Source organism: Haliotis rufescens, unplaced genomic scaffold (genome assembly GCF_023055435.1).
Source record: "Haliotis rufescens isolate VD_foot unplaced genomic scaffold, xgHalRufe1.0.p SCAF_22, whole genome shotgun sequence".
NCBI lineage: Eukaryota > Metazoa > Mollusca > Gastropoda > Lepetellida > Haliotidae > Haliotis > Haliotis rufescens.
The window spans coordinates 4,642,966-4,670,952 of NW_025963913.1; the positions used below are offsets into that span (position 1 = coordinate 4,642,966).

Consider the following 27,987-nt stretch of genomic DNA (forward strand, 5'->3'; position numbering starts at 1 on the left):
AACTGGTTAGCGTACTGCACCAATTCAGAACCACGATCAGATTATCCTTGTTCAAGTATAGTTACAAATACAATTTCTTCCAATCACTGCACAAAAACTTACTATAGCTATAATATTGGACATTTTTGTATTTCATCACCGGTAGATCTGGGAGAAAATGTGTGTACAGCTGATTGTTATTTCCAGTTTATTTTACCAGACAATTACCCTCAGTAATCTTAATCTCTACACATAAAACAATGCCGAGCATAAAATGGAAAAACAACCAAACTTGTAAATCATCATGTCTTGTGATGTTTTATCTCAAATTTCACATTTTCATTGGCCAATTTTGTTATCTCGTGTTAGTTCACCTGAAACAATGCAATGTAGTTTTTGAGTGCACCCAATAAACAATATAATTATTTTTTTTCTCAAACTTGTACCCAAAATTGGTAGGTGCATATGATGATTATACTGAAGTGCACACTCTACACAAGAAAATATGGCATGTAGTGAAGTGATAACTGTGTGCAAATTTACCAGTACTTCAGAATTTGCAAAAATAAGAACAGTAAAAAGATCCAATTCTAAAAAATATTACAATGTTTTTCCCAATTTGCCTGCCAAGGGTACTTTGAACAGGGTAGCATCCCTGCACTACATGTACTAAAGGGTGATGAGATAGTGGTCACTTGGCAATAAATCCAATGCCTTCTCCGATTTACATGTTAACTGAACTCCCTCCTCCTTAATCCAAGGATTTAGCATGTTTAATGCATGAATTATATCATTCATCCAAGCTGAATTTTTTTTTTTTGTATCACGTTGCACTCAGCAATATTCCAGAGGAAATTCGGCAGTCTGTAAATAATGGTGTCTGGACTAGACAATCCAGTGATTGGAAAAAATAATTGAAAGTCATTGTCTGTATGTATTATGCCAATCCCCCACTACACAGCTGTAATTCTTTTCAAAAGGTGCGCACTATACACAAGAATAGAAGTATACCAACTCCTTAAGATAAGACATCTCCACTTAATCTTACATAAACAAAGATACACATAATACAACAGTAAAATGTGGACAGTTCTTAAACATGATTGTTAAAATTACCTATAATATTTATCACACACAGATATCATAAGTTGTAGCAGGATCACTCGGGGTACATCATGTACATGGGGTTTTATGCATCCCACGTTGGGTTTTATACCACAAGCCCATGTACCCCAAGTGATCCTCCTACAACAAATTTATCTTACTGACATGTTTTAATATGACATTGTATAAGAATTAAAACAAATTCAAAATTGATTGAAAACAGCTGTTCAACATATTCAATTGAGCTGAGGTAACTTGTGCTAGACCATGCGACTTTTACTGACTAAGAAAAAGCGTGCGGTCGGTTGCATCGAGCATTGTCGAGGCAGGGTATAAGGGATTTATTCTCCCGCTGAGCAATCAATGTGCAGCCTGTTTTAACATGGTTGGGTATAAGGGATTTATTCTCCCGCTGAAGAATTTATGTCCCAAGGCGGGATTCATCGTATTTTATGAAAATCATGTGAACCAATCAAATCTCATCATTCTGACATGTCGGTATGATAAATGTTTTTAGACGGGTTAGGAATAACAGACTGATTAGTGGCAGAAAAGATATAAATCAAATTTCAACAAATACAAACCTTCCTCGTCCTTTAAGAAATTCAAATAATGTGTTGTAGGCCTTTCTTTTGAGTCGTTTACACTGCACATCCCGAGACGTTTGAGGCTGAACGATGTAAGCACGCTTCTGAGTGTCCTGGAGGTGATGTTTGCACAGCTGTGTCAGCAGCACGTCAACACTGTCACTGAACACACCACCTTCCATACTGGCAACTTCTAGAATGAGGAAAATGATACTGAAACTAGTAGTGGGACGATACACAGATGCATTGTTGGATCATGACTTTTTACTTCTCATTTATATCAATCACAGTCACACACTACGCAAAATTAAACATGTTAAATATATATAGATTCTTACGTAAAATGTTTGCTTTAATAACTGTTACACCAAACACAAATTAGTAGAGAAAAACAATCTCATTAAAATAAGATTTTAGTTCTCGCTATCGCAAAACAAAGATCTGAGGACATCCCATTACGGGTCACATGAGAACGACCTTTCATACAACCAATCAAAGCGTTGCTTACCAGATCATGAAAGTGACAGTCGGAATGTGTTTTCTCATCATGCAACCTCGAAAACGTTAACACAGGGTATTCCAAATGACAGTTATGGCCCATACGACTGATACTGTCAAAATTATCGTCTATTTCTCGCTTCCGTGGGTCAAACATTTGAACGGAGGAGGCGTTGCACAGTACATGGGAAGTACTGTCATACAATCTCAACCATATATTAGACATTCCGGAATGTTCGTTTGTTCAATTTTCAAAATTTTAATCGAGAACTGTGCCAACATATTTTTCAAGCGTAGTCTGAAATTGAAGTCGCCAGGTTGAAACGAGTACCGTAAAGCTTGAGATGGCTGCTTTCTAATTGGCTGATGTTTGTCATTTTAGTGGTCGGTCAAAGTTCGCGAAAGGTCATTCTGACGTGACCCGTAATGGGATGTCCTCAGATCTTTGTTTAGCGGCAGCGAGAACTTAGATCTGAATTTAATGACATTGTAGTGAAAACATAAATATTTTCCTCCAATGCGCCATACTTGGCACTGCCAACTATAAAATGGCAGTGCGCCAAGTCTTTGGCCATCCTGTCCATGAAAAAGATGGCTTACCCATCACAGATAAAAGTACATGCAAGTATTGTGATACGTATCGGATTGTGAGCAAGGTATCATTATACGTATCGGATCGCACTGCTGGTGTATCAGCCTAGCCCTAACACTAAAAGAAATCAGAAGACTCGGTCTCCAGTACTTGATCAGGGTTCGATTTAATGAACTTGATTCAACTTGCACCAGGTGCATGTTTACATGAAATCCCAGTTGCATCAGATAAAACCAGATTGCACCCTGGTCCAATAAATTTATCAAAGTGGAAGCATAGGCCACTCTGCTGCCAATGTCATATAGAACAATGATGTATTGCTGTGAATCATAACAAGAACGTGTGCACATATTCTAATAAAAGCTCTGATATAAACCAGTGTTTATCAAAGCCCAGAATACAATAAAAATATTCCTCAGTTGTATGAAACCAATCACTTTCCTACCCAGAGTACGGCCAGTCAAGTTCCTCTGTCACATCGTCAAATCTTACACAGTCCATTCATGTGTTTCATTTTGGACGAGTTTACACATTTAGATAAACATAACTTTCATTGAAAACATATCCTAAAACATCAAAAACTATTTTCATTTGCATATTTATCCTCCATGTGCTGTCATCGAAGCTCTATGAAGAGCTTGCGATAATGTTGCTTTGATATGTAAAGCTGTATTGTCATGCACCTCACTGTCGCAGTTGTTGTAGTATATCTATATAATTATGCAAAACAATATGTAAAGCACACCGAAAGGCTAGAATTAGGAACAACTGGGGTTTTTTTCAGAAAAAGTATGTTTGTTTTTCAAACAAGAGAAAAGTCCTGTCATGTGATAAGCCTACACCCGCAATGTGGTCACTGGCTCAGAAATATCCTCAGTATGCTCAGGGGTTATCGGCTATTTACAAACAAAGCTTCAGAACAATCGACGTCCTGTTAATGAAGTAAATCAAGTCACACATTACCATTCGCATGTTTATCAGTTTGGTACAACATGTACAAAGTTAACCCTGTTGAAATAACACTGGAAGCAAATCCTACATTACTGAGAGAAAATATGCAGGCTTTAGCTCTGTGTGAATACTCACAGACTGTCCTAAGTTTTAACATGTTGTGTAAGTTGTTGGCTTAACTGTAAGTTGTGTTACTGTTAGTTTGAGTAACTGTAAATGACATTTCACGGTTTATCATTATTATTGGAGTCACAAAAGCTTCTCTCGGCAATCGACAACATGACACTCATGATCCACATGGTAATTTACTTACTCCGCTTACGCCTGTTTCTGCTTGACTTTGGCGAGGCGTGTCATGTTAAATGTATTCTTGCGAGCTGTCAACACACTTCCAAACATTCATGTTTTCCGCCATACAAGTTTCGGAGTAAATAAGAAAAACTCGAAATTAATAAATCGTCAAACATTCTTATATTTCACTGAAACTACATTTTTGTAATATTAGGGAACTAAAGATGATGTTAAACATACATTGTTATTTTTTAATTATATTTGTATTTTACGAATATATGAATTATCCACACGAATAAACCCAATTTTTTACTGCGGACCTATGATTTCAAAATGTCGCTCTCTTGAGACGAAAACCCGCCCTTGACGTTTAGTAATCGTTATAATTAAGTATTTTCTCAGAGTGTTAGTCTGTTTGCTAAATAGCTACAAATGTATCGAGCTTTGTACGATTACAAGAGCAAGTTGCCACAATATTTGTCGTTTTTGGGAGGCGACAAGTTTACAGTTCTCGATGGATCCAGAAGCGACTGGTTGTACGCTCAAAATGGAATCGGACAGCTTGGCTACATCCCCAATAATTATGTCATCAAAATTGATGTAAGAAAACAGTTGAAACACTTATTATGGTTATTACGCATGATTGTCGCTGTAATTTGAATTCGATTGTGCTGTGGTTTGAATATTTCACATGTACATATTTGATCTTACAAGATCAGATGAGCATAATGATGATGCATGATGAACCCCAGATACCTGCAAAGTTTACAAGATTTTTAGGTCAGTTTATGTTTTTCAGATGTAGAAGTCCCGGGAGTAGTGCACTTTATCAGGTCACTTTTTTTATATTTCAATTTCCGCTGTGTGGAGGATCGGATTAATGTTGTGTGTGGAGTATGTAAACTGCAACCTCAGGGTATCGCGGCACTTGTCATGTACGCTAAACGAAACAAAATGCACTCACTAACCTTTATGATTATTCGTGTTCTCTATACCAGGTTATTTTATTTTATCTTACAATGCATATTTTATTGACAAAAGTTCATTATTTACATTAGTAGCTCCGAGTAAAAGCCGGGCCTCGCGCTCAGTTTGATAAAGGGAGAGAACTCCATCGTATCGCGGTACAGAGAAAAGTTGTGTATGGAGGTCTGAACTGGACGAAAAGAGGACATAATTCTACCAACCACTTGGTATGATCATGCCAGACATCAGAGATTTGTCCAGACAAGTGCAAAGACAGCACAAGTATAATTCTAAATGTGTTATCAGTAATCATGGTAATAGGTATTCAATGCATATTTACCGAAAAGTAAGAAAAGAATATTTTTAATATCAACAACAAAATATAAGAAATGATATTCTTACATTGTTTTTTAAAAAAAAATGGATGACAAAAACATTTGAAATATTGGTCACAAAATGGAAAAATTCTGAAAGTCAACAATAAATATATAAAAAGCACTCTTAGTACGCCCAAAGTATGTATTTATCTTTTGGCTACTAGTGAAGAACGTATTTCTAAGTTTGGCACCCAAAAGATTCTCGGCCCAGAGCGGGAAAAAATGTGCGGACTAAGTAACTTCCGTTACCTTATTAGTCGCCAGGAATATGCAGATGATCTAGTTCAGGTCGATAGAGAAAGTTTACTTGGGGAACTGTGGGTTATATCATTAGCCATTGATAGATGGGGGTAAGGCAATATTAAAAATATGCCAGAAGTAAGTATCAACGCATTAATAACTCCTTACTTACAGCAGACAGAACATTCCGAGGAAATTGAAATTGTTTACGAAGTGAGCATTTTCCTGGATACTGATTTGCATTAATAGACAGCCGCTAAGAGGAGTGAACTACCTGAAATCACAAATGTTGCGATGCCATGATTGCCGCGGTACCACGGGGTCCGAGTATATAACAATTAACATTGCAAGCTCCAAGCTAAGCATAACTAATAAGTTAATGTTATAAGCCACACTTTACCACAGGACACAGGCGGTGTCACAAACCATTAGTGTTTGTTTACCAAGTGATCAGCGCCAATTGTTTACCTTTATTAGCAGATGCAGTAGCCATTTTCTCCATGAAACTCAAAACTTGATAAAAAATTTTTTTTTGATTTTCCTCAGATTACAGTGGATTAATTTCTTATAAGAGATAGCTAAGCCATAACCTAACTCACAAGTTCTAGTAACCCTAATAATTGTAAAGGGGTCCAGAACCATAAGGATGGTAAACATGGTCAAGTTTGATTGGCAAGTGGTGCCCAACCCTAAGGATCGTGAGGGGGTGTTTGTTTTTGGAAATGGGTACCTAACCCTAATGATTGTAAAGGGGTGCTGGATTGGGAAGGGGATACAAGGGCTAAGTGTAACTTACCTGACCCTAGCACAACTAACCCTAAGGATCAAAAAAGGCATTCAAGAATCATGAATTAAACAAGAGCCACAACCAGCAGCTTGAGCTGTTAGTGATGTAAGCTGCACCTGGTAAAGTCTTTGAAGTATAACTAGAGATAGAGTATCCTGGATAGTTCACATAGTAGTAGATGGAGAAATTCTACTATTTAGGAATGTATTTTGTTTCCATTACATCATGATCATGTACATGATACTGAATAGTTTATCATTCAAGACATGCATATTTCCTGACAGCATGAGGATATCATTGATAAGAAAGAGTATTCATATGTAAGCTGTATTCTTTATTATACAAAGAGTACAGTAAGCATGATAATCATGATAAAAATGATATATTCACAGTAAGTCACATTCTTAACATTAAGTTAAATATTTACATCTCACGATAATAAGTTACCAAGTATTCATCATGTACAGAATCAGTGATGATTATCATTTCTTAGGAGTAGTATATATTTCATCATTACCAGGCAAATTTTGATAGCTAGTTTTCATTCCTACCATTGACAACCAGCACACATTGGAAACCCTGTTAAAGGCAAACATGGTAAAGATGGAGATGTAAAATATCACAATTGTAACCCAAGAACCTAACCGTCAGGTTGAGATGACACACAATTAGTTTGTCAGCCTGTCAGACAAGCATGGTATACTGCCCCAGAATCCCATGAGGTGCACTGATGATGGGAAAGATGCACTGAATACATACTTAAGAAATATTGATGTTAAAAGTCTACAAGGTTCGTTTTCATCTGTTGTAACCAATTCTTATTAAAAGTTATTTTCCAACTTCAACCTTTTTTCAGATTATGTTGGTTATTGACTCTATTTGTTTTATTTCATGGTTCTGTACACAGTTTTGGTGGTAAAAGACAAATATCTTTATAAGTCCTGAACATTTTGAATTTGACAGCGAGACATTTCTTCATCAAGAACTATGATTCAGACAGTGATTATGTGCAGGTGTTTCCTAGTACGGGCTAGTTACTTTACCAAACATGCTAAACTCCCTTTTACTCAACAGCATCAGTTCATGCTCACACACCAAGAATTCTTTTGTCAAATTTGCAGGCACCAGTCTCTCAAATTATGAAATTCATCGATGGATCAATTGAAGCAATTCATCTTCAAGCTGCAAGCAATGGTGGAAGTTACTCGCACAAGGAAAGAGAAGTGCTCAGGTTAACTGATTTCCTAACGAGAAAATTTGTTTTAATTTTGATCTGTTGTTAATTATATCTACCATGCCAGCCGTGAAGATCCAGGTTAAAACATGACTTCAGCAACCCATGCTTGTTGTAAAAAGCGTCTATGCTTGATGTAACAGGAAACTAATGCTGATTTGGTTGATAAAAGTCATCATATCCCATTTGCATGGATTGATGCTCATGATATCAATCATTGGATTGTCTGGTCCAGACTATTTTTTACAGACTGCCGTCATATAGCTGAAATATTGCTGAGAAAAACTATGCCAGCCATGTGAAATTCATTTTCATTATCTCATTGTTAACATTAACATAGATATGACTCTTTTTTTTTTTGTTCGTTAACGCTTCACTCAGCAATATGACAGCGGTCTGTAAATAATCGAGTCTTGACCAGACAATTCTTGTGTACGACACATGCAGGTTAAATGAAATAACAAGACAGTGATGATTAAGAAGAAATGCCATATTGTGTTATAAGGAGTTACATTGTGTGCAGATCAGTGTCCCTCAGGCATGCAAGAATCCTATGATCACGGATTCAAATCTTAGATTCGCTCTGATTGTGGATCTTAGTTTGTCAGGACCAACCCCATGCTCACATTTTTTTATCAAAGTGGTATATGTCTTGGACTTTCCTCCCACATTAAGCAGACATGCCATAATAACTGAAATACTATTCAAAGCAGTATTAAACATGTTAAACATCAGTAAAGTGATACTTTATGGATGGCAACTCCTTTATTCTATTATCATGATTATGATGCGTTGTTTCGGTATAGATCCTTATACCATTGTCAAGCAAGAGTGAAGTGAGACAGCACAGCACAGTACAGGGTTATCATGGTTATATACATATAATAAGGATTAACAGAACCAATATTGGTGTCAGAATAGGTCTTCAGCAACCCATGCTTGCTGCAAATGGCGACTATGCTTGTCATAAGAGGCAACTAACAGGATCGGGTGGTCAGGGTCGCTGACTTGGTTGATGCATGTCATCGTATCCAAATTGTGTAGATCGATGCTCATGATGTCAATTACTGGATTGTCAGGTCCAGACTCGATTATTTACAGACTGTCGTCATATAGCTAGAATATTGCTGAGTGTGGCGTTGAACAACAAACAAACAAACAAAAACAATATTCATGAAAGGGATAAACATCAACAAAGGATAATGGTTGATTGATATATTAACAACATGAACAAGAGAATGAAGTGAATGGTTGATTGTGACAGTAAAAAGCATCATGATAGAATAAAGAAGTTGTCATCCATAAAATATCTTGTTTTTACTGTTGCTTACCCACTTTCAAAAATGCCAATCAAACAGTTCAGTATTAAACATGTACAACCAAAATCACTTACTGGTACAACATCCTTATAATGCTGAATGGTCTGCATGTACTGTTTCATTGTGATACTCTGAACAAGTATCTGATGATATTTCCTTGGTCTCCAGGAAGCTGATACATCATCGGAGTGTGGTGTCTGATGGCAACAGGCAATCCAGAGTGAAGAAGTCTTCTTCTACCCCAGATGCCCGGGCTTCATCAGCTAGGCGGAAGGCCCCGCCCCCACCACGGGAAAGTAGCATTGATGTTGCAGGAAGTAAGCTTCTGGTGTAGCTGGGAAAAGTTTCCATTGTAATCACTGACAGTCAATATATTCAACCTAAAGGGCCAGTACATTGACCGTTCTGTAGCTCGCCTTTTTCTGTTTCTGCTCCAGTGACCACACCACGGATGTAGGCTTACTGTGTGACCTGACTTTCCTCTTGCTTGTGAAAAAACATACTTATTCTGAAGTAAGAGCAGATGGGCCAAATGCAAGCCTTTCAGTGCACTTTACATATTGCTCTGCATAATTATATAGATATACAGCTACAACTGCGACAGTGAGGTGCATGAATATATAACCCTACACATCAAACTGACCGTAAATTGCTAGCTCTTCATAGGGCTTTGATGAACGGATGTGAGAGATAAATATGCACACGTTTTTTCACGTTTTTGGATATTTTCTCAGTGAAAGTTAAACATTTCATGACGTATGTTTATCTAAATGTGTAGACACATTGAAAATGAAACAGATGTAAAGCACATGAATGGACTGCGTAAGATTCATTTTTCAAGTTTGGTAATGACTCTTTTCAGTGGATGTTTAATGTTTTGTATAAAGATATAAAGTCCTGTTTAGCTGTAAATGGATCTTTATCTCCATGGTTTCTATAGAAAGAGGCTGTAGGCAGGGGACCCCCTCCCTCCATATATTTTATTTTGTGTGTGGAAATTCTAGCGGGTCTTGTAAGAAATAAAATACATCAAGAAACCCAATACTTTCTCACATTGTATACCATTACCCTGTAGTAGAAATCACTCGGAAAGATTTAGTATTATGTACTGGAATAATTTCAGCCACAGCCCAAGAAAAAAATGACAAGCCGGCATCCAGCAAGCGAAACTCTGCACCAGCTCCCCCAAGAGAAAACTCTGTCTTATTGGTGAGTACACATTTGTCTGCCATGTCTATTAATGATTTATGTATATGTTATGGCATATTGATATAGTACAGTAGCTTCTAGTTATCTCAATGAGAGAGAGAGAGAATGGATGTCAGCTCTTCATTATGAGGAACACGTTTCGGAGTATATGCTTACTCCTTCATCAGGTGTATGAAGCTAGCATACAGAGAGCATATATTTGTACATGTGAAAAACAACAAAGGTAATAAGATAACAGGTGGAAAAAAAACATGGTAAGCCAACATATGCTCCCTGGTCACGGTTTATGGCTGGCTGGTATGTCCTATTAATGGCATCTTGTAGTTTCCTTTGACAGCTGTTGTTGTTGGTGGACAGGACTTTGCTTCCTTTTTTGCCATTCAAAAACTTGATAGTATCTCAAATATGAAGTTAACAAAATGTTAAGAACAAGAAACAACGTTTTTGCTTGTCGCTACATTTCAGGGCTACTTCTTGCCACGTTATTGTTCATTGACTGCCTCTGTGGCAACACAATACTACACATTTTGGGTAATTTCTCTAGATTGGTTCAGAGGTGGTGGGGTAGCCTAGTGGTAAAGTGGTTGCTTGTCATGCTGAACTCGCAGGTTCGATTCCCCACATGGATACAATGTGTGAAACCCATTTCTGGTGTTCCTCACTGTCATATTGCTGGAATATTGCCCAAAGCAGTGCAAAACCCAACTCATTCACTTTATTGGTTGATAGATGTGATTTCAGTGTATTTTTCCAGGAACCAGAAGCAGTGGATGGAGTTGTTTCTGGTCAGGAAGAGACCAGCTCTAATGGCACTATTGCCATGGGAACATCCCCTGTCAAGGTAGACATCGCCACATCTCCTGTCAAGAACCTCAGATCTCCAGAATTTAGTGCTGAAATTGACGTCAAAGCGTTGTGCGTTCCAAATAACCTAGGATCTGAACTTTTGGAACAAGTTCGGACTAACACAGGTTTGAGTTACGACAAGTCCAGAGTTGCCGTTGAAACAGTGTTGGGTTACATTGGCTTCAAGGTTCCCAAGCTGGCTGCCACAATGGATAAAGTATTTTCAACACTCAGTAAAGAGGTAAACTTCTTCATCATGTTTAGGTTAAGTTAATTGTAACTAACTTAAGAAAACATAGAAATAATAAGCAGTTTGAGATGTAACAATGTCCGATAAATTGAAAGCTTTCTTAACATGCTTAACTCATTTTGTTCATCTTATGATTGTTAATGATCTGGTCATCATATAGAACTTTCCTCCACTCGTAAGAGACACGAATTTCAAGTCAAGGGCCCGTAGGACTTCAAATACAAAAATGCTGGCACATTCAGGAAACAATTTGTATTTGTTAGACAATAAATTGTCAATTGTGATTTTTGTTGACATGTCACCAAATGATTTAATCAGTAGGTTTCACAACATATGTGTTGTTTTTTGTGAAATTTATTATTTTAAGCTTGATTTGACCTTTGCTAAGATATCACACCGGGAACAAATGTGTTGAACTCTACTTCTAAATACACTTATACCAAATTTCATTAGATTTGAAAGAAAAGGCTTGAGTGATGGTTATAAGAAATTTCAACTTTGTCAATATGGCCACCATGGCAGCCATATTGAAATAGATATTTAAGACCATTACTTGACCATTTCTGTGCAAAATGTAATCAAATTTGGTATGTGTTTAGTTTACTGTAGGCTTTCAACACATATGTTTGAAAATTTGAATATCAGTGGTGACAGCAGCTTTTCTTAACTTGACATTTTACTAGACTGTTGACTTCATACTCAGGTGAGCTACAGTGTCGTGATCTGTTGCAAACTTAAGTTATGATAGTCAACAACAGGTGTGCATGATTGTATCAGCTGAATGGTCCTGTATGTCGATGAGATGAAACATATTGTGTATGTTGCTGTTGCTGCTGTGATGTGTAGGGCTGATGTCAGTCTCCCTCTGGTAGTCGAAGTGAATCTGTGATGTGTGTGAGTGTATGCTGCTGTGATGTGTAGGGCTGATGTCAGTCTCCCTCTGGTAGTCGAAGTGAATCTGTGATGTGTGTGAGTGTATGCTGCTGTTGCTGCTGGGATGTGTAGGGCTGATGTCAGTCTCCCTCTGGTAGTCGAAGTGAATCTGTGATGTGTGTGTGTGTATGCTGCTGTTGCTGCTGGTATGTGTAGGGCTGATGTCAGTCTCCCTCTGGTAGTCGAAGTGAATCTGTGATGTGTGTGAGTGTATGCTGCTGGTATGTGTAGGGCTGATGTCAGTCTCCCTCTGGTAGTCGAAGTGAATCTGTGATGTGTGTGAGTGTATGCTGCTGTTGCTGCTGGGATGTGTAGGGCTGATGTCAGTCTCCCTCTGCAGGCAGACCAGATTCAGGAGGTGGGCAGCCGGGATGCATCCAGACTGGAGGTGATATTTTCAGAACTGACGTCATGTAAGGACGACTCACAACAACGAAGCTGGGCTCTCCACGAGGATGAGTCAATCATCAAGGAGTACCTCCAGGAATTGCTCTCCATATTGGTAATAACCAATTATATTTTCAGTAAGCATAGTCAGATATACACTTGACAGTGAAATGTCAAGATTTGAATAATGTGATGAAAACTGTACAATGTACCACTTTGCAGTTATCATCATGATCACAGTCCAAGAACAGCATAGTCACAAAAACAGGTTTTCTGTGGACCATGGAGCATATCTTGTTAATCTTGTCAAATAACACGAGAATTCAATGATTATCATGCTTTAGACACTTGAGGAGATAATATGTTCATTAAGAAAGGATAAGATATGTGGATGAACAACTTCTTTATTACAATAAGGAGCAATGTTTTGGTGTAGGTTCTAACACCGTTATCAAGCAAGTGATGTACAGAGTGAGGTTGACAAGAGAATTGTACATCACTTGCATGATAATAGTGTTAGAACCTACACCAAAATGTTGCTTCTAATTGTAATAGACAAGTTTTTCATCCATTTCTCTTACCCTTACTTAGTACTTCAACTTCTAAACATAGAACTATTTTGTTTGTTTTTTCAGGAAAATGCCAAACCTTCAATATGCAGGAAAGCTATTGCTCAAGATAATTATGAATATGTACATAACTTGGTGCAGTACTATCAAATGGTAAGTTACAATTTCCAGCAATTAAACATGTTACATGTAACTTCATCTTTAAATTTTAACTCCAAATTTGTTTTAAGATTAAAACATTATAAGTTGTAGCAGGATCACGAGGGTTTATATAGGGTTTTATGCATCCCGCGTTTGTTTTTATACCACTCGTCTCAGGCTCGTGGTATAAAACCTTACGAGGGACGCATAAAACCCCATGTACCCCAAGTGATCCTGCTACAACAAATTTATCTTACTGACATGTTTTAATATGACATTGTAAAAGAATTAAAACAAATTCAAAATTGATAGAAAACAGCTGTTTGATTGGCGGAGGTTAGCTTGTGCTATGTCACATGACTTTCATTGACTCGGAAAAAGCGTATAGCTTTTTGCTTCAAAGTGGGGTATAAGGGATTAATCTGCCTCTCAGTAATCCACAGGCAGCCTGTCTTGCTCATGGCGGGGTATAAGGGATTTATTCACATGCTGACAACTTATTTCCCTCGAAGGTGGGATAAATAGTATTTTATGAAAATCATGTGGACCAATCAGCTCCCATCATTCTGACATGGACGTATGATAAAAGGTTATGGATAATTTTATCTGGTTGTAAATATCTGATCAATTTTAGTTGTGGTATTTTGTGCTCTAAATTTGGCACTAAAGTCACAGTGTCCCTAGATCAAGATACGCTTGGGAAAAACTCAAGGACCCCAGGGGCCAATTGCACAAAACGATCTTAGCGCTAAGACTATTGTAAGCCTATGTTAAAGTATGGGAGTTACGATCATCTTAGCGCTAAGATCGCTTTGTGCAAGTGGGTCCAGGACTACACTTAATGTTGTTTTGAGGTTGATTGAGAAGCAGTCATCATGTCAAGTCTGTTGTCCCCAGGAGACCCGACTAAGTATTCGCCTGCTGCTGTTGAAAGTGTTTGGGGCTATGAGCGGCCTGGACAAGGTGGCTATCACCATGCTACTGTTCTCGGTCCTACCTCTCGAGCTGGGCGAAGACATCCAGAGCAAGTCTGATGGTAGGCTTCACAAGATTATAAATTAATTATTTCAAGACCAACTTTGTTTTTAATTTTGCAAGTGAGTGACCTTTTTTTCCATTGTTATTTAGTTTGAAAAAGCTTTTTGGGGGAATCATTCATGTTTCCATTGCAATGAACTCTTTTTCTCATGGCAGTGAGTCCAGGTCAGTTCATGGTTTGGTTTTACCATGTTTGCCGATACATCTACCCTGAACTGCCCACAGTTTATAAGGAAGTAAATTACAAATTATTTGTTACATTGAAAATATGCTTTTTCAAACATCTTTTTGTAGTATGTTTTTAGGAAATTAACCTCATAAAAAATTAGTCTTAAAGACGAAATTATTGGTCTGTTGTGACCTGCAGTTGAAGGCACCACAACAATATGCCTTTAGAATTGGGTATTGATTTATTTCAATTTCGTTTTTCAGATGTCACAAGATTGTGCTACGTGTCATTAGTCATGGCAATGTTGTTTTCTACAGGAGAACATGTACCTGCTAATATTCATGGTAACGTTCATTATTGTTGTGAACCAGCATTAAGACTAACTTCTTAACAAACTTAACAATTCTGTGTGAACATCATATTTTGGGACAGACGGCGTTCCGTTTAACAGGAGACTGCGATGTGATGCAGATTTCATGCTGTTTGTATTCATATTTGTGCTTCACTGACCCAGTACTATGTAACTGTTCATAGTAGTGAATTGATTGTAAGAGATTATAATAGGTTGTTTATAATAGAAATTTAGAATCTTAAATTAGGAAAATATTTCACCTATGCTCCAGTTATCAACTGCACAGACAATGCAGATCCACGGTTTTAATGTTTCTAAAGTTGGTTTGGCAGTTGGTTTGGCAGTTGGGTAGTCTAATGGTTACACTTGTACCTGAACATCACATGTACCTGAACATCACTTGTACCTGAACATCACTTGTACCTGAACATCACATTTACCTGAACATCACTTGTACCTGAACATCACTTGTACATGAACATCACATGTACCTGAACATCACATGTACCTGAACATCACATGTACCTGAACATCACTTGTACCTGAACATCACATGTACCTGAACATCACATGTACCTGAACATCACTTGTACCTGAACATCACATGTACCTGAACATCACATGTACCTGAACATCACATGTACCTGAACATCACTTGTACATGAACATCACTTGTACCTGAACATCACATGTACCTGAACATAATCCTAGCATGGCTGTAAGAAGCTCATTCTTAGTCCTTCCTTGGCACAAAAATATTGCAGTATTGCTAAAACTTATGTGCTATTCCAAATCTAAAGGTCAACTTTCCTTCCATCTGCAGATCACCTGAACCAGTCTTTCATTGCTCACGTCCTTGACCTGATCGAAAGCCCTCCCTCAATGGAGCACGACGAACAGGCCACTGACATGCTCATCACCTTGATCCTTGCATTTAATCTGCACTTCGAGGATGTCAACCACAACATGGTCATCCAGTCACTGTCCGAGCAGCAGAATGCCAAGACGCTTACCGAGAAGCTCATGCTGCTCTTCAATAGAGGAGGTAGGGGATATACTGCAACTTAATTTGTTTATAGATGATTATCAGTTATGTTTAAGTCTACCCAGAACATTAGCTCAGCCGGTCTTTGACTTTGCTATTACTAAAGAGTTAACTTCAATTTTTGTCAAGATAGAATGGAGATTAACTTCTGTGTTTGAATAATGAGGTTTGCCACTGTTGAGTATCTGTTTTCTTTCTTGAATTTCTGATTGTTTATTGCAGATGATCCTGTCCGCATGTTTGAGCACCTGCCTGAACCTCCCCACTCTGTGATAAAGTTTATGCAAGACCTTTATAGTTTCCCCGGCACCGCCAACTTGCTCTACACCAATGATGCGATGGTCCTCATCGACATCATCATCAGACAGCTGGCTAACCTGTCTGCAGGAGATCTGGTAACCTTAACATTTTTATAATTACTGCTGTTGATTGATAGGATTGAGATATTCATCTGTTGACGAGGGAGGGTGCGGTAGCCTAGTGGTAAAAAGTGTTGGCGTGTCATGCTGAGGACCCGGGTACGCTTGTGACAGTCCTAGTGTAGGCTTGTGACAGTCCTAGTGTAGACTTGTGACAGTCCTAGTGTAGGCTTGTGACAGTCCTAGTGTTGGCTGGTGACAGTCCTAGTGTAGGATTGTGACAGTCCTAGTGTAGGCTTGTGACAGTCTTAGTGTAGGCTTGTGACAGTCCTAGTGTTGGCTTGTGACAGTCCTAGTGTAGGCTTGTGACAGTCCTAGTGTAGGCTTGTGACAGTCCTAGTGTTGGCTGGTGACAGTCCTAGTGTAGGATTGTGACAGTCCTAGTGTAGGCTTGTGACAGTCCTAGTGTAGGCTTGTGACAGTCCTAGTGTAGGCTTGTGACAGTCCTAGTGTAGGCTTGTGACAGTCCTAGTGTAGGATTGTGACAGTCCTAGTGTAGGCTTGTGACAGACCTAGTGTAGGCTAGTGACAGTCCTAGTGTAGGCTTGTGACAGTTGTAGTATTGGTTGGTGACAGTCCTAGTGTAGGCTTGTGACAGTCCTAGTGTAGGCTTGTGACAGTCCTAGTGTAGGCTTGTGACAGTCCTAGTGTAGGTTTGTGACAGTTGTAGTATTGGCTGGTGACGGTGCTAGTGTAGGCTTGTGACAGTCCTAGTGTAGGCTGGTGACAGTCCTAGTGTAGGCTTGTGACAGTCCTAGTGTAGGCTTGTGACAGTCCTAGTGTAGGCTTGTGACAGTCTTAGTGTAGGCTTGTGACAGTCCTAGTGTAGGCTTGTGACAGTCCTAGTGTAGGCTTGTGACAGTCCTAGTGTAGGCTTGTGACAGTCCTAGTGTTGGCTGGTGACAGTCCTAGTGTAGGATTGTGACAGTCCTAGTGTAGGCTTGTGACAGTCCTAGTGTAGGCTTGTGACAGTCCTAGTGTAGGCTTGTGACAGTCCTAGTGTAGGATTGTGACAGTCCTAGTGTAGGCTTGTGACAGACCTAGTGTAGGCTAGTGACAGTCCTAGTGTAGGCTTGTGACAGTTGTAGTATTGGTTGGTGACAGTCCTAGTGTAGGCTTGTGACAGTCCTAGTGTAGGCTTGTGACAGTCCTAGTGTAGGCTTGCAACAGTCCTAGTGTAGACTTGTGACAGTTGTAGTATTGGCTGGTTACAGTCCTAGTGTAGGCTTGTAACAGTCCTAGTGTTGGCTGGTTACGGTCCTAGTGTTGGCTGGTGACAGCCCTAGTCTTGGCTGGTGACAGTCCTAGTGAAGGCTTATGACAGACCTAGTGTAGGCTTGTGACAGTCCTAGTGTAGACTTGTAACAGTCCTAGTGTAGGCTTGTGACAGTCCTAGTGTAGGCTTGTGACAGTCCTAGTGTAGGCTTGTGGCAGTCCTAGTGTAGGCTTGTAAGTTGTGACATCTCTGATGTAGACTTGTGACAGACCTAGTGTAGGCTTGTGACAGTCCTAGTGTAAACTTGTAACAGTCCTAGTGTAGGCTTGTTACAGTCCTAGTGTAGGCTTGTGACAGACCTACTGTAGGCTTGTGACAGTCCTATTGTAGGCTTGTAAGTTGTGACATCTCTGATGTAGACTTGTGACAGTCCTAGTGTAGGCTTGTGACAGTTGTAGTATTGGCTGGTGACAGTCCTAGTGTAGGCTTGTAACAGTCCTAGTGTAGGCTTGTGACAGTGCTAGTGTAGGCTTGTGACAGTCCTAGTGTAGGCTTGTGACAGACCTAGTGTAGGCTTTTGACAGTCCTAGTGTAGGCTTGTGACATTCCTAGTGTAGGCTTGTGACAGTGCTAGTGTAGGCTTGTGACAGTTGTAGTATTGGCTGGTGACAGTCCTAGTGTAGGCTGGTGACAGTCCTAGTGTTTACTTGTGACAGTACTAGTGTAGGCTTGTATCAGTCCTAGTGTATGCTTGTAACAGTCCTAGTGTTTACTTGTGACAGTCCTAGTGTTTACTTGTGACAGTACTAGTGTTGACTTGTGACAGTTCTAGTGTTGACTTGTAACAGTCCTAGTGTAGGCTTGTAACAGTCCTAGTGTTTACTTGTGACAGTATTAGTGTAGGCTTGTGACAGTCCTAGTGTATGCTTGTAACAGTCCCAGTGTTTACTTGTGACAGTCCTAGTGTTGACTTGTGACAGTCCTAATGTAGACTTGTAACAGTCCTAGTGTAGACTAGTTACTCTTTATGACAGTCTTAACATTGATATGATTGGTAAGGCTTATTGGATACATTCTGACACCTGAACTTTCCTCCACAGACTCGAACATCCTACCTGGTCTTGACGAAGCTTGTGCTAAAGAATTCCAACTACAAGGAGTTCTACCACCGCCAGGAAGAACTCTTCTATATCCTGAGATCCATCGCTGACGAGGAGGCCGATGTCCCAGAGGACAAGGAGCTGTGTACCCTCATCCTGCTGGAGAACGACCAGACACTCAGCCCCACCTGAGTCCCCCGAGCCTCCAGCCTTTGGGGTGGAGGAGCACCGGATGTGTGGGTGGGAGGTGACCACTGATTCATCTGATGAGGTCTGAACAATAGTGATGATAGAAGTGAAGGCTGGTCAGTCTCGTCTGTATTTGCTGTCTTGGCTCTACACTATTTCCTAACATCTGCCTGCTGGATGACACCACGTTATCTCCCACTATTTACAGCATTTTGTTCAGCATGCTCAGCTCTGTTACTGCCTTATTCTGCTGTGAGGTTGCTCAAAGCTTGCTTTGTGGCATACGCAGTCTGCAAGATACAATCTAAAATATTTGAATTTTATGAAAAATGTTAGCCAAAAATACCAGGTGCCCTTTTGCATAAAATGGACACAACAAAAATACAGAGTACAGAAAATGCTGCTATTTCATAATTTGGTAGCATGGTTTTCTAGTAAACGTTATATATGATTTTACATAATTGATAAAATGAAAATAAAAAGGAATAACGCTGTGCCACTCATGAAAATATCAACTTTGTCAGGTCACTCAGTGAGAAAAAAATGGTCTTTGAAAAGAAAATGCAAATATTCCTCATCCCAAACTAAATAAGCCAGGTACATCCCTGCAGGCTAGTACGTGTAACAGCAACCAGGTTCATCTGTACTCATTCAAGTAGTGCTGGGTGTCAGCTAATGACACTTAGGACATGGTGAACAGGTATGGAATCATGGAAAGTCTTGGAACTTTCTAGGTTTTATATGCGCCCTGTTGATGTATAGGATATATGTATGCTCTACCTGCCATAATGTCATAATGTGCAATTTTAGAAGAATGTCTTTGTTCTGAGCAACGTGTGTGTTCTGTGTTCTTTGGGCTTTCACCTTCTTTTAACTGAGGAGGCCTTTTGTAAGGTCAGATCTTTTACCTCTCTGTGCCATGATCTGAGAAAACTTTCATAGGAGGTCGTGTCAGGTGAACTTTCTGATAGCCAGTCAGCGTCAAGGCTTTGAAGTTCTCAGCAGAAATGAGCAAAACACTCAGACCAGCATTTCTGATTTCTGTCTCATAAACAAATTTTAACCACCATTCCCAAATCGGCTTAATGAAGGTCGTGCTATTATATTTTTGTGGCTCTATTATCAGTGTCATTTCTGAACTTCAATGCATCTCCACCAGAAATGAGTAACATTGAAGGAATAGTTGTGTCATTTGTTTCCGAATCAAGGTGGTAGAAAAATTAAGACAAACTGTTTTGAAAAGCTTACACCAGCTTGGCTCAAGAACCCATGCATGCCTCATTTGGATTAGTCCATCAAAGGTCACTCTAGTCACCTGACATGAGTTGTCCTGAGATTTTCACACACAGAGGTCTAGTATCAGAGTGAAAGATCTGGTTTTAATGAGATTGTTTCTGTACCAAACAGAATATATACCACGCCTGCATGACTAATGATGAACAAAAACTTCCACAGTTTGTGTGTTCATGTGATGACAGAGACTTTGTCAAGGGATCATAGCACAGGGGAATAGGAATGGACAATAACTTTGATACCAAGTGTGTGCCAGTATCCGAAGAAATTATTTTTGGACAATCCATTTTCTGGCATATTATGAAATGTCTATCTATAATCATGATAATATGAATTCATTAATCTAACAAAATGGATTTTGATCCAGAAAGTTAGATTTATTTAGAGGAGCTGTAAGTACATGTTTAGGATGAAAACAAATTCATTGATCACTGACGTCATTAATAAGGATAATGGAAATGTTGTTTTGTTATCATGGTTGCTTGTTTGAATACCAATAAATTATGACATATATGTCATTTAGGTTACAAAGATACCATTGATATGTTTACCTTTACTCAAGCTCAAAGTTATTTGTTATTTCTCCACTAAACCAAGCAGTGTGTGGCTTTTTTCTCCATGTTTTATTTACAAGCTTGTCACATTTCACAAAAATGACAACTGTCAAAGATGTGCACGAAAACATATGAAATGGAAAGATCTTTTTCTTTCTTTTTTAGCCATTGACCCAAAATTTGTGAGAAAACAACTTATGAAGTCCTAAAGAACTATTTTGCTGATGGGAGTTTTTGCTGATGCTAAAATACTGAGAGTGAATTGTTTGTTTCTGTATTACCTGGTATCTGACTTACAACATCGTCACTCATTAGGCATGATACAGCCAGACCCTGTGTGGTGCATGATGCTGCTTACAACACACAGGTCATGTACAGAGTCAGTAGTGAGGAGAGACACAAGAATCTCAAGACTAATGATCATGGTGATGGATCGTGGCCATTGTGAGAAACATTGCCTGTCAGTGAGGGTTTGTGGAACTCACTGCGACGTCCTTGTTGCTGTTTTATGAAACACAGGTGAATGGTTGTGCTTGGAGTAAAATTAATGAAATACTGACCATTTTCAACATTGATGTTTTGATAAAAAAAAGTCAGTAAGACAATCTTTTTGCTATTCTGATGTTTTTTTCTGACTTTCCTGTGTTATTTTTGCTATGGTACTGTCATTACATTTATGCTTGTATGTGTGATGAGACACTGGGGCCAGGCCAAGATAAGGCATTTCAGCTAGACCCATTAAGTGATGTCATCTTAGTGACAAGTCAGTGTTATGGTACAAGTTTGTTTAGTGCTAAGATTGCTGTTTACCTTATGATATAGCCATACCTTATCATTCAATGAAGGAATACCCTATCATATGGTGTTGCCATATCTTATCAAGCAATCATAAATTATAAACATGAAAATAAGAAATAGTGTTTTTATTGAAGGAATAGAGAAACCTGAGAGCATTATGTGCATGTAGTAGCAGACTGTTCTCCTAGCAATGTTTATGTTTATCATTGAAATGATAAATACATTCAAACATCATGGTTTTGGTGTGTTGAAGTAAAAGCTTGGTCCCTGCTTAATCCTTCTTTATTCATCATTACTTAAGCTCTGATGTGTCCAAATGGATGTGTCAAAGTAACAGTTGTCTCGAAGTCATTTTCCAGTCCAAAATAAAACTTCCACCACAAATTTACTCTTATAAGTCGATCTTACCTCGACTCATCAGTCATCATGGATCAATGAACAAGGCTTAAGGTGACTGAGCCATAGGGTGATGGCCTGGTTTTATTGGTAGGATAACTGTATCAGATGTTTCTACACCTACAGAACGTAACTTTACAGTAGAATCGATTGAAGCTAAGTGTGAACTTATACCAATTGGTAAATGTATGCCATATTCATTTTTCGGTTTTGTCGAACCTCATATTTAGGTCCCTTCAACTTTAACTCAATGTGCTTGACTAGACATTTTGTGGCTACCTGTTTGTAAACAGTTTCTGCTCTAGGACCTGATAAACCCACTCGATCAGTCAGCCTGCAAACTGTATGATGAAAAACAAGGGTAAAATGACCTGATATTGTCACTGTGAGATCCAGGGTCGGTCTGTTTGATCATATGGAGTGCTGTACTCTGAGCAACACTTGTGTCTTGGCCAGGCCCAAGTAGAGAGCTTCTGTTGTCAATTTCAGGGATGATTTAAAGCAATATTTATTCTTCATGACTGGCAGGATGCTTGACAAGATGTATATTCAGTTGAACTGACAAGTATTGATCTGTGAGAGTCAGTGCTGTTTTTTTGTATGTCTTTTTGTATGTCTCTGTGTTGTATTTGTAATATGATTGTTTAACATTGCATATTTTATATGGTGTTTGCGTCGTCATGTGCAGCCTACACTCTGGCACTGCAGTCAACATGGTGTACTCATACTGATGAAAGACTAAAATACTATATTTTATATGAATTTTGATTAGAATAGATCAAGAAAATTGTTCTCACTGTTTTTTACTGTAATGAGAAAAAAGTTATGATCATTTAAAAAAACTTGATGTTTTGCATATGTGCAAATTAGTGGTTCTCAAAGCTGATTGGTCAGTGAAAACTATATGATGTTGTACTGCTGCATGTTTTAGAACAATACGAGATGGTGTCAACCATTGATCATGTCACAGACTGATAAGCCTATATCACTGAAGCAACAGGTTGACTGCAGCATGTTAGTGAAGTGTCTGTAGGTTGTATGTGTGCATTTTCTTCTTCACTGAAAATGGGTATTTTATAGAATAACTGACTAGAAACCTGAAATTACTGATGATCTGTTTGCCAGTGGCTGTTTATTTACTCTGCTTGTTGACCGATAATCTGTAATTCCTGGCAGCACCTTGATTCTACTCTATATATTCATATTCATAATTTTGAAGGTTTTTTTATAATTATTCTAGTCTTTAAATGCAATATTAATGTGCAAAAGCAGATTAATCAAATAAGCTGTTTATTGGCATTATTTAGTATGAATTGTTGTTCATTTCTTTGTAAGTGAAAATGACAGGATATCTCCGCGTCCTTGTCAGTGCTGCTGCTGCTGTCCAAGGTTGCTATGGACACTGTTCTATTGCTGCAGTGTGTGATCTCTGTTCTTCCCTGTAGTCTTTCAGTCCTCACATTCCCCAGTGTGCACAGGCAGTGTGCTGATCTTCTGTACTTGTAGGAAGTAACCTGAAGCTTATACCTGTTGATTGATGTGAGAGTATGCAGGGTGCTGACGTACAAGTTGGTTGTAGGAAGTAACCTGAAGTTTCTACCTGTTGATTGATGTGAGAGTATGCAGGGTGCTGATGTACAAGTTGGTTGTAGGAAGTAACCTGAAGTTTCTACCTGTTGATTGATGTGAGAGTATGCAGGGTGCTGACGTACAAGTTGGTTGTAGGAAGTAACCTGAAGTTTCTACCTGTTGATTGATGTGAGAGTATGCGGTGTGCTGATGTACAAGTTGGTTGTAGGAAGTAACCTGAAGTTTATACCTGTTGATTGATGTGAGAGTATGCTGATGTACAAGTTGGTTGTAGGAAGTAACCTGAAGTTTATACCTGTTGATTGATGTGAGAGTATGCTGATGTACAAGTTGGTTGTAGGAAGTAACCTGAAGTTTATACCTGTTGATTGATGTGAGAGTATGCGGTGTGCTGACGTACAAGTTGGTTGTAGGAAGTAACCTGAAGTTTATACCTGTTGATTGATGTGAGAGTATGCAGGGTGCTGACGTACAAGTTGGTTGTAGGAAGTAACCTGAAGTTTCTACCTGTTGATTGATGTGAGAGTATGCGGGGTGCTGATGTACAAGTTGGTTGTAGGAAGTATCCTGAAGTTTCTACCTGTTGATTGATGTGAGAGTATGCAGGGTGCTGATGTACAAGTTGGTTGTAGGAAGTAACCTGAAGCTTATACCTGTTGATTGATGTGAGAGTATGCGGGGTGCTGACGTACAAGTTGGTTGTAGGAAGTAACCTGAAGCTTATACCTGTTGATTGATGTGAGAGTATGCGGTGTGCTGATGTACAAGTTGGTTGTAAGAAGTAACCTGAAGTTTATACCTGTTGATTGATGTGAGAGTATGCGGGGTGCTGACATACAAGTTGGTTGTAGGAAGTAACCTGAAGCTTATACCTGTTGATTGATGTGAGAGTATGCGGGGTGCTGATGTACAAGTTGGTTGTAGGAAGTAACCTGAAGTTTATACCTGTTGATTGATGTGAGAGTATGCGGGGTGCTGACGTACAAGTTGGTTGTAGGAAGTAACCTGAAGTTTCTACCTGTTGATTGATGTGAGAGTATGCGGGGTGCTGATGTACAAGTTGGTTGTAGGAAGTAACCTGAAGTTTCTACCTGTTGATTGATGTGAGAGTATGCGGGGTGCTGATGTACAAGTTGGTTGTAGGAAGTAACCTGAAGTTTCTACCTGTTGATTGATGTGAGAGTATGAGGGGTGCTGATGTACAAGTTGGTTGTAGGAAGTAACCTGAAGTTTCTACCTGTTGATTGATGTGAGAGTATGCGGGGTGCTGATGTACAAGTTGGTTGTAGGAAGTAACCTGAAGTTTCTACCTGTTGATTGATGTGAGAGTATGCGGGGTGCTGATGTACAAGTTGGTTGTAGGAAGTAACCTGAAGTTTATACCTGTTGATTGATGTGAGAGTATGCGGTGTGCTGATGTACAAGTTGGTTGTAGGAAGTAACCTGAAGTTTCTACCTGTTGATTGATGTGAGAGTATGCGGGGTGCTGACGTACAAGTTGGTTGTATGTCTCTTCGTTGACTTGCTTTGATTAGATACACATCAATCAAAATGAAATGGATAAATGTTTCTTAGACATCCTAGAACAAGCATCACATCCCAGCATGTCCATATACTGATGGTATCTGTGAGGTCTAAACTTATGACTTTATGGCCATTAGTCTCTAATTTGTTGAACCATGGATCCACTGAACTTATTTTGAACAACAACAAAAATATTTTTCTCCAGACAGACACGTCTTTCAGCCAACTCATCAGACACAAAAGTACTTTTAGAAAAATCCTCAACACTGTTATCATACTCAATTTAACTTGTCTATTAATTTAGCTTACCTTAGTCTTCAGTGATAAGCAACATGTAACAGACTAGTAGAATTCGAAAATGCAAGTACCTAGATCATTTAGATTGAGGCTGATGTCATTTTTTGCTTTTCTCTCTTTCTTCCAACATCTGACTTTGGCGGAAGAAATCTGTGATCCAACAAGTTAATATCTGTTGATGACTTGATATGGGAAGCATACATGGTTGATTTTGACACTTTTTCATTGCTGCTGAAACTCAACAGATATAATGCACAGAAATAGTTTGTTAACATGTGTGTGTCAAAGATATTAGAAAGTTATTAGAAAGATATTGCATCTGTTTGGGTTTGTGCAACTTGCACTTCCAAGATATTTGTAGTTAATGACTTAAAGTTTATTTTTATTTTGGCCTTTGGCATGCAATAGTGAGTCCGAAATAGTGAAACAATTAATAAAATATAAATGACCCATCAGTTTGAACTTTTCAAGCTTATAATGCATTTTGTTTTTTTTGTCTTTCTTCTTCATCAAACATTAAGGTACACACAGTTTTATATGAGTGCATATTCTTTAAGACACTATTCCTACAGTCTAAAGATTTTGCTATTTGTTATTATTCTTGTGATTAGATGTTTGTTTAAATCTTACATTACATGTGGGTTTTTTTGTTTCACAGCATGGTTTTTTTTATAGATTTTTAAGGAATTGGGTGTTTTTTTCAACAATAATCAACCTCATCATTAACCTAGGTCATCTGCTGACCAGGCATTATTTAAGGATTTAGAACAAGATTGAATAGTATTTTTGAAGATAACTTGTTTTTGTCATGTATCTCTAGATCAAATCATGCCAATGTGATATTATGTTTCTTCAGTATTCAGGTCTCGGTAGCTTATACTCTCACTTACATCCTTTGTGAGCTGACATTTATAGTCTCAGAAAACCGCCAGTATGTGATGAATTGTTCCACTTCGGTAAGCTACAAAACACAACAGTACTGGTGAGGGAGTGAGTAATGTTTTACACAACTTTTTGCAATATTCCTGCAATATCCTAGCCGGGGACACCAGAAATGGGCTTCACACATTGTACCCATGTAGGGAATGGAACCCAGTTCTTCGGCATGACGAGAAAATGCTTTAACCACTAGGCTACCCCACTGCCACCTAAAATACTGGTAGACACATAAAGTGAACAATGATTTGATTATTATAAAAGAATACCAGACCCTGATTGTTTGCAGATGAACTATCTTTTCTTATCAGTGACTAAAATAAGAAAATATATATCAGGCAGGGGGGTCATGAGAAATGAGATATATTTTATAGCCTTAAGTCGTGATCCATCAGATGATACAGATCTAATGGACAATGTTCTTTTGTGAAAATAAGGAGCACAGTTGGCACAGTGGCACAGCAATGTGCTGTTCAGAGTTGCATCCCTTAGTTCTGCCAGGATCTAGACATGTTCAGATCCTTGATCTGTCAGTACTAGACCCATAAAGGTAACTTGAGCTTTCCACCCAAAGTAATGACATGCAGTCGTATAATAACTGAACTACTGTTAAGGTGGCATTAAACTCAACTCACTCACTCACTCACTCACTCACTCACTCACTCATACCAGTGAATGAAACATGGGATGCAACGTATTTAATTAGAGGAAATATTATGGCTGCTACATGTGTATTAGGACAAGTCAGCTTTGAATTTAAAAGTGTACATTATACCATAAAACCCATAACCTGATATGTAACTAGAGTGTCCTGGCATATACCTATAGTATATTGTATGCTCTGCGTAACTGCTACAGGACATTTGATAGCAATCCTACAAACTTACACAGTTTACCTTCCATTTACTTACATATTGCTCCAATACAGTAAATCTAACAGGCCGCCACTCCACTGTGCATGCATGGATGGTTGTAACCGGCCACCATTGCTCGGAAAAGTCTATCAATTTACAAAGCCTTGGTGGGTTTGGTAGGTAAGTAGCTTGAAATCTGTTGACGGTCATTGTACTCAGTTTGATTTCCATAAAAAGCCATATCTATGTGCATATGAGTAGGTTGTAGATCACTGTCAACTCAACTGTCCCATTATTTCAGAAGTGAAAACAGGGAGGTGAGGTGAAATGGGGTTTAACATCACATCCAAGATTATTAGCAATGTGTGCGTGCGTGCGTGCGTGCGTGCGTGTGTGCGTGCGTGCATGCATGAGTGTGTCCAGACTGAAGCCAATTTTAGCCCACTGAGATACCATGTTGCAGTTTCACATGTACACACCGCTCAGATACAGTATCCCCACTCTGAGCCAACCAGTCTACCACTAGACCACGGAGGCGGTCAGAAGTGACAACATTACTTTAAGGGGTTGGGTGGACCTACCACTATATTGACTTGGGGATTGCTACCATGGGCATGTCATGTTTGGAATGATTTAGGAAGTTTTAACTTTCTTTTTCAAGTTGCTGCAAGATGATCTGTCTGTGTATTATATCAGATAAGTTCATAAACTGGTATACACTTTACTAGACTGGTAAATAGTCTTTAAGTATTAATATTTTCTTGGGGCTTGAAGCAGTTAGTACATGTTCATTGGCAGGGTTCTGTTCTTAGGATTAAAGACCGCCTCCGTGGTCTAGTGGTAGAGCGTCCGCCCGGAGAGCAGAAGGTCCGGGGTTCAATCCCTGACCGCGTCATACCAAAAGACGTTAAAAGATGGTACTTGTTGTTACCCTGTCTGGCGCTCGGCATTAAGGGG

At 39.0% G+C, this 27,987-nt stretch overlaps 2 protein-coding genes across 2 annotated transcripts in view; one reads left to right on the forward strand and one right to left on the reverse strand.

The window, feature by feature from the left end:
- The window catches only part of LOC124136313 (gamma-tubulin complex component 6-like), a 43,110-nt gene extending 38,976 nt beyond the window's left edge, over positions 1-4,134 (reverse strand). Inside the window, exons 1-2 of the mRNA XM_046502204.2 lie at positions 4,025-4,134; positions 1,668-1,863 (exon numbers count right to left, since the gene is read on the reverse strand). Coding sequence (XP_046358160.2) covers positions 1,668-1,852 — 185 coding nt within the window. The 5' untranslated portion in view covers positions 1,853-1,863; positions 4,025-4,134. The remainder of the gene's footprint in view (positions 1-1,667; positions 1,864-4,024) is intronic.
- A 196-nt stretch (positions 4,135-4,330) lies between these two features.
- Positions 4,331-27,971, forward strand: LOC124136312 (NCK-interacting protein with SH3 domain-like). The gene is made up of 12 exons (XM_046502203.2): positions 4,331-4,602; positions 7,494-7,603; positions 9,094-9,242; positions 10,049-10,134; positions 10,889-11,221; positions 12,504-12,665; positions 13,186-13,272; positions 14,158-14,296; positions 14,731-14,811; positions 15,643-15,864; positions 16,087-16,259; positions 18,600-27,971. Exons 1-12 carry the CDS (start codon positions 4,435-4,437, stop codon positions 18,789-18,791), a joined length of 1,902 nt encoding a protein of 633 aa, XP_046358159.2. The 5' UTR covers positions 4,331-4,434; the 3' UTR covers positions 18,792-27,971.
- Positions 27,972-27,987: the final 16 nt, after the last annotated feature.

What these genes read in the sequence shown, in the direction of transcription:
- LOC124136312 (XM_046502203.2), top strand. Translation starts at nt 4,435, where the DNA reads ATGTATCGAGCTTTGTACGATTACAAGAGCAAGTTGCCACAATATTTG. An exon ending in TGGTGCAGTACTATCAAATG is followed by an intron (nt 13,273 to 14,157) that starts GTAAGTTACAAT and finishes TGTTGTCCCCAG; the next exon opens with GAGACCCGACTAAGTATTCG. An exon ending in ACCTGTCTGCAGGAGATCTG is followed by an intron (nt 16,260 to 18,599) that starts GTAACCTTAACA and finishes TTTCCTCCACAG; the next exon opens with ACTCGAACATCCTACCTGGT.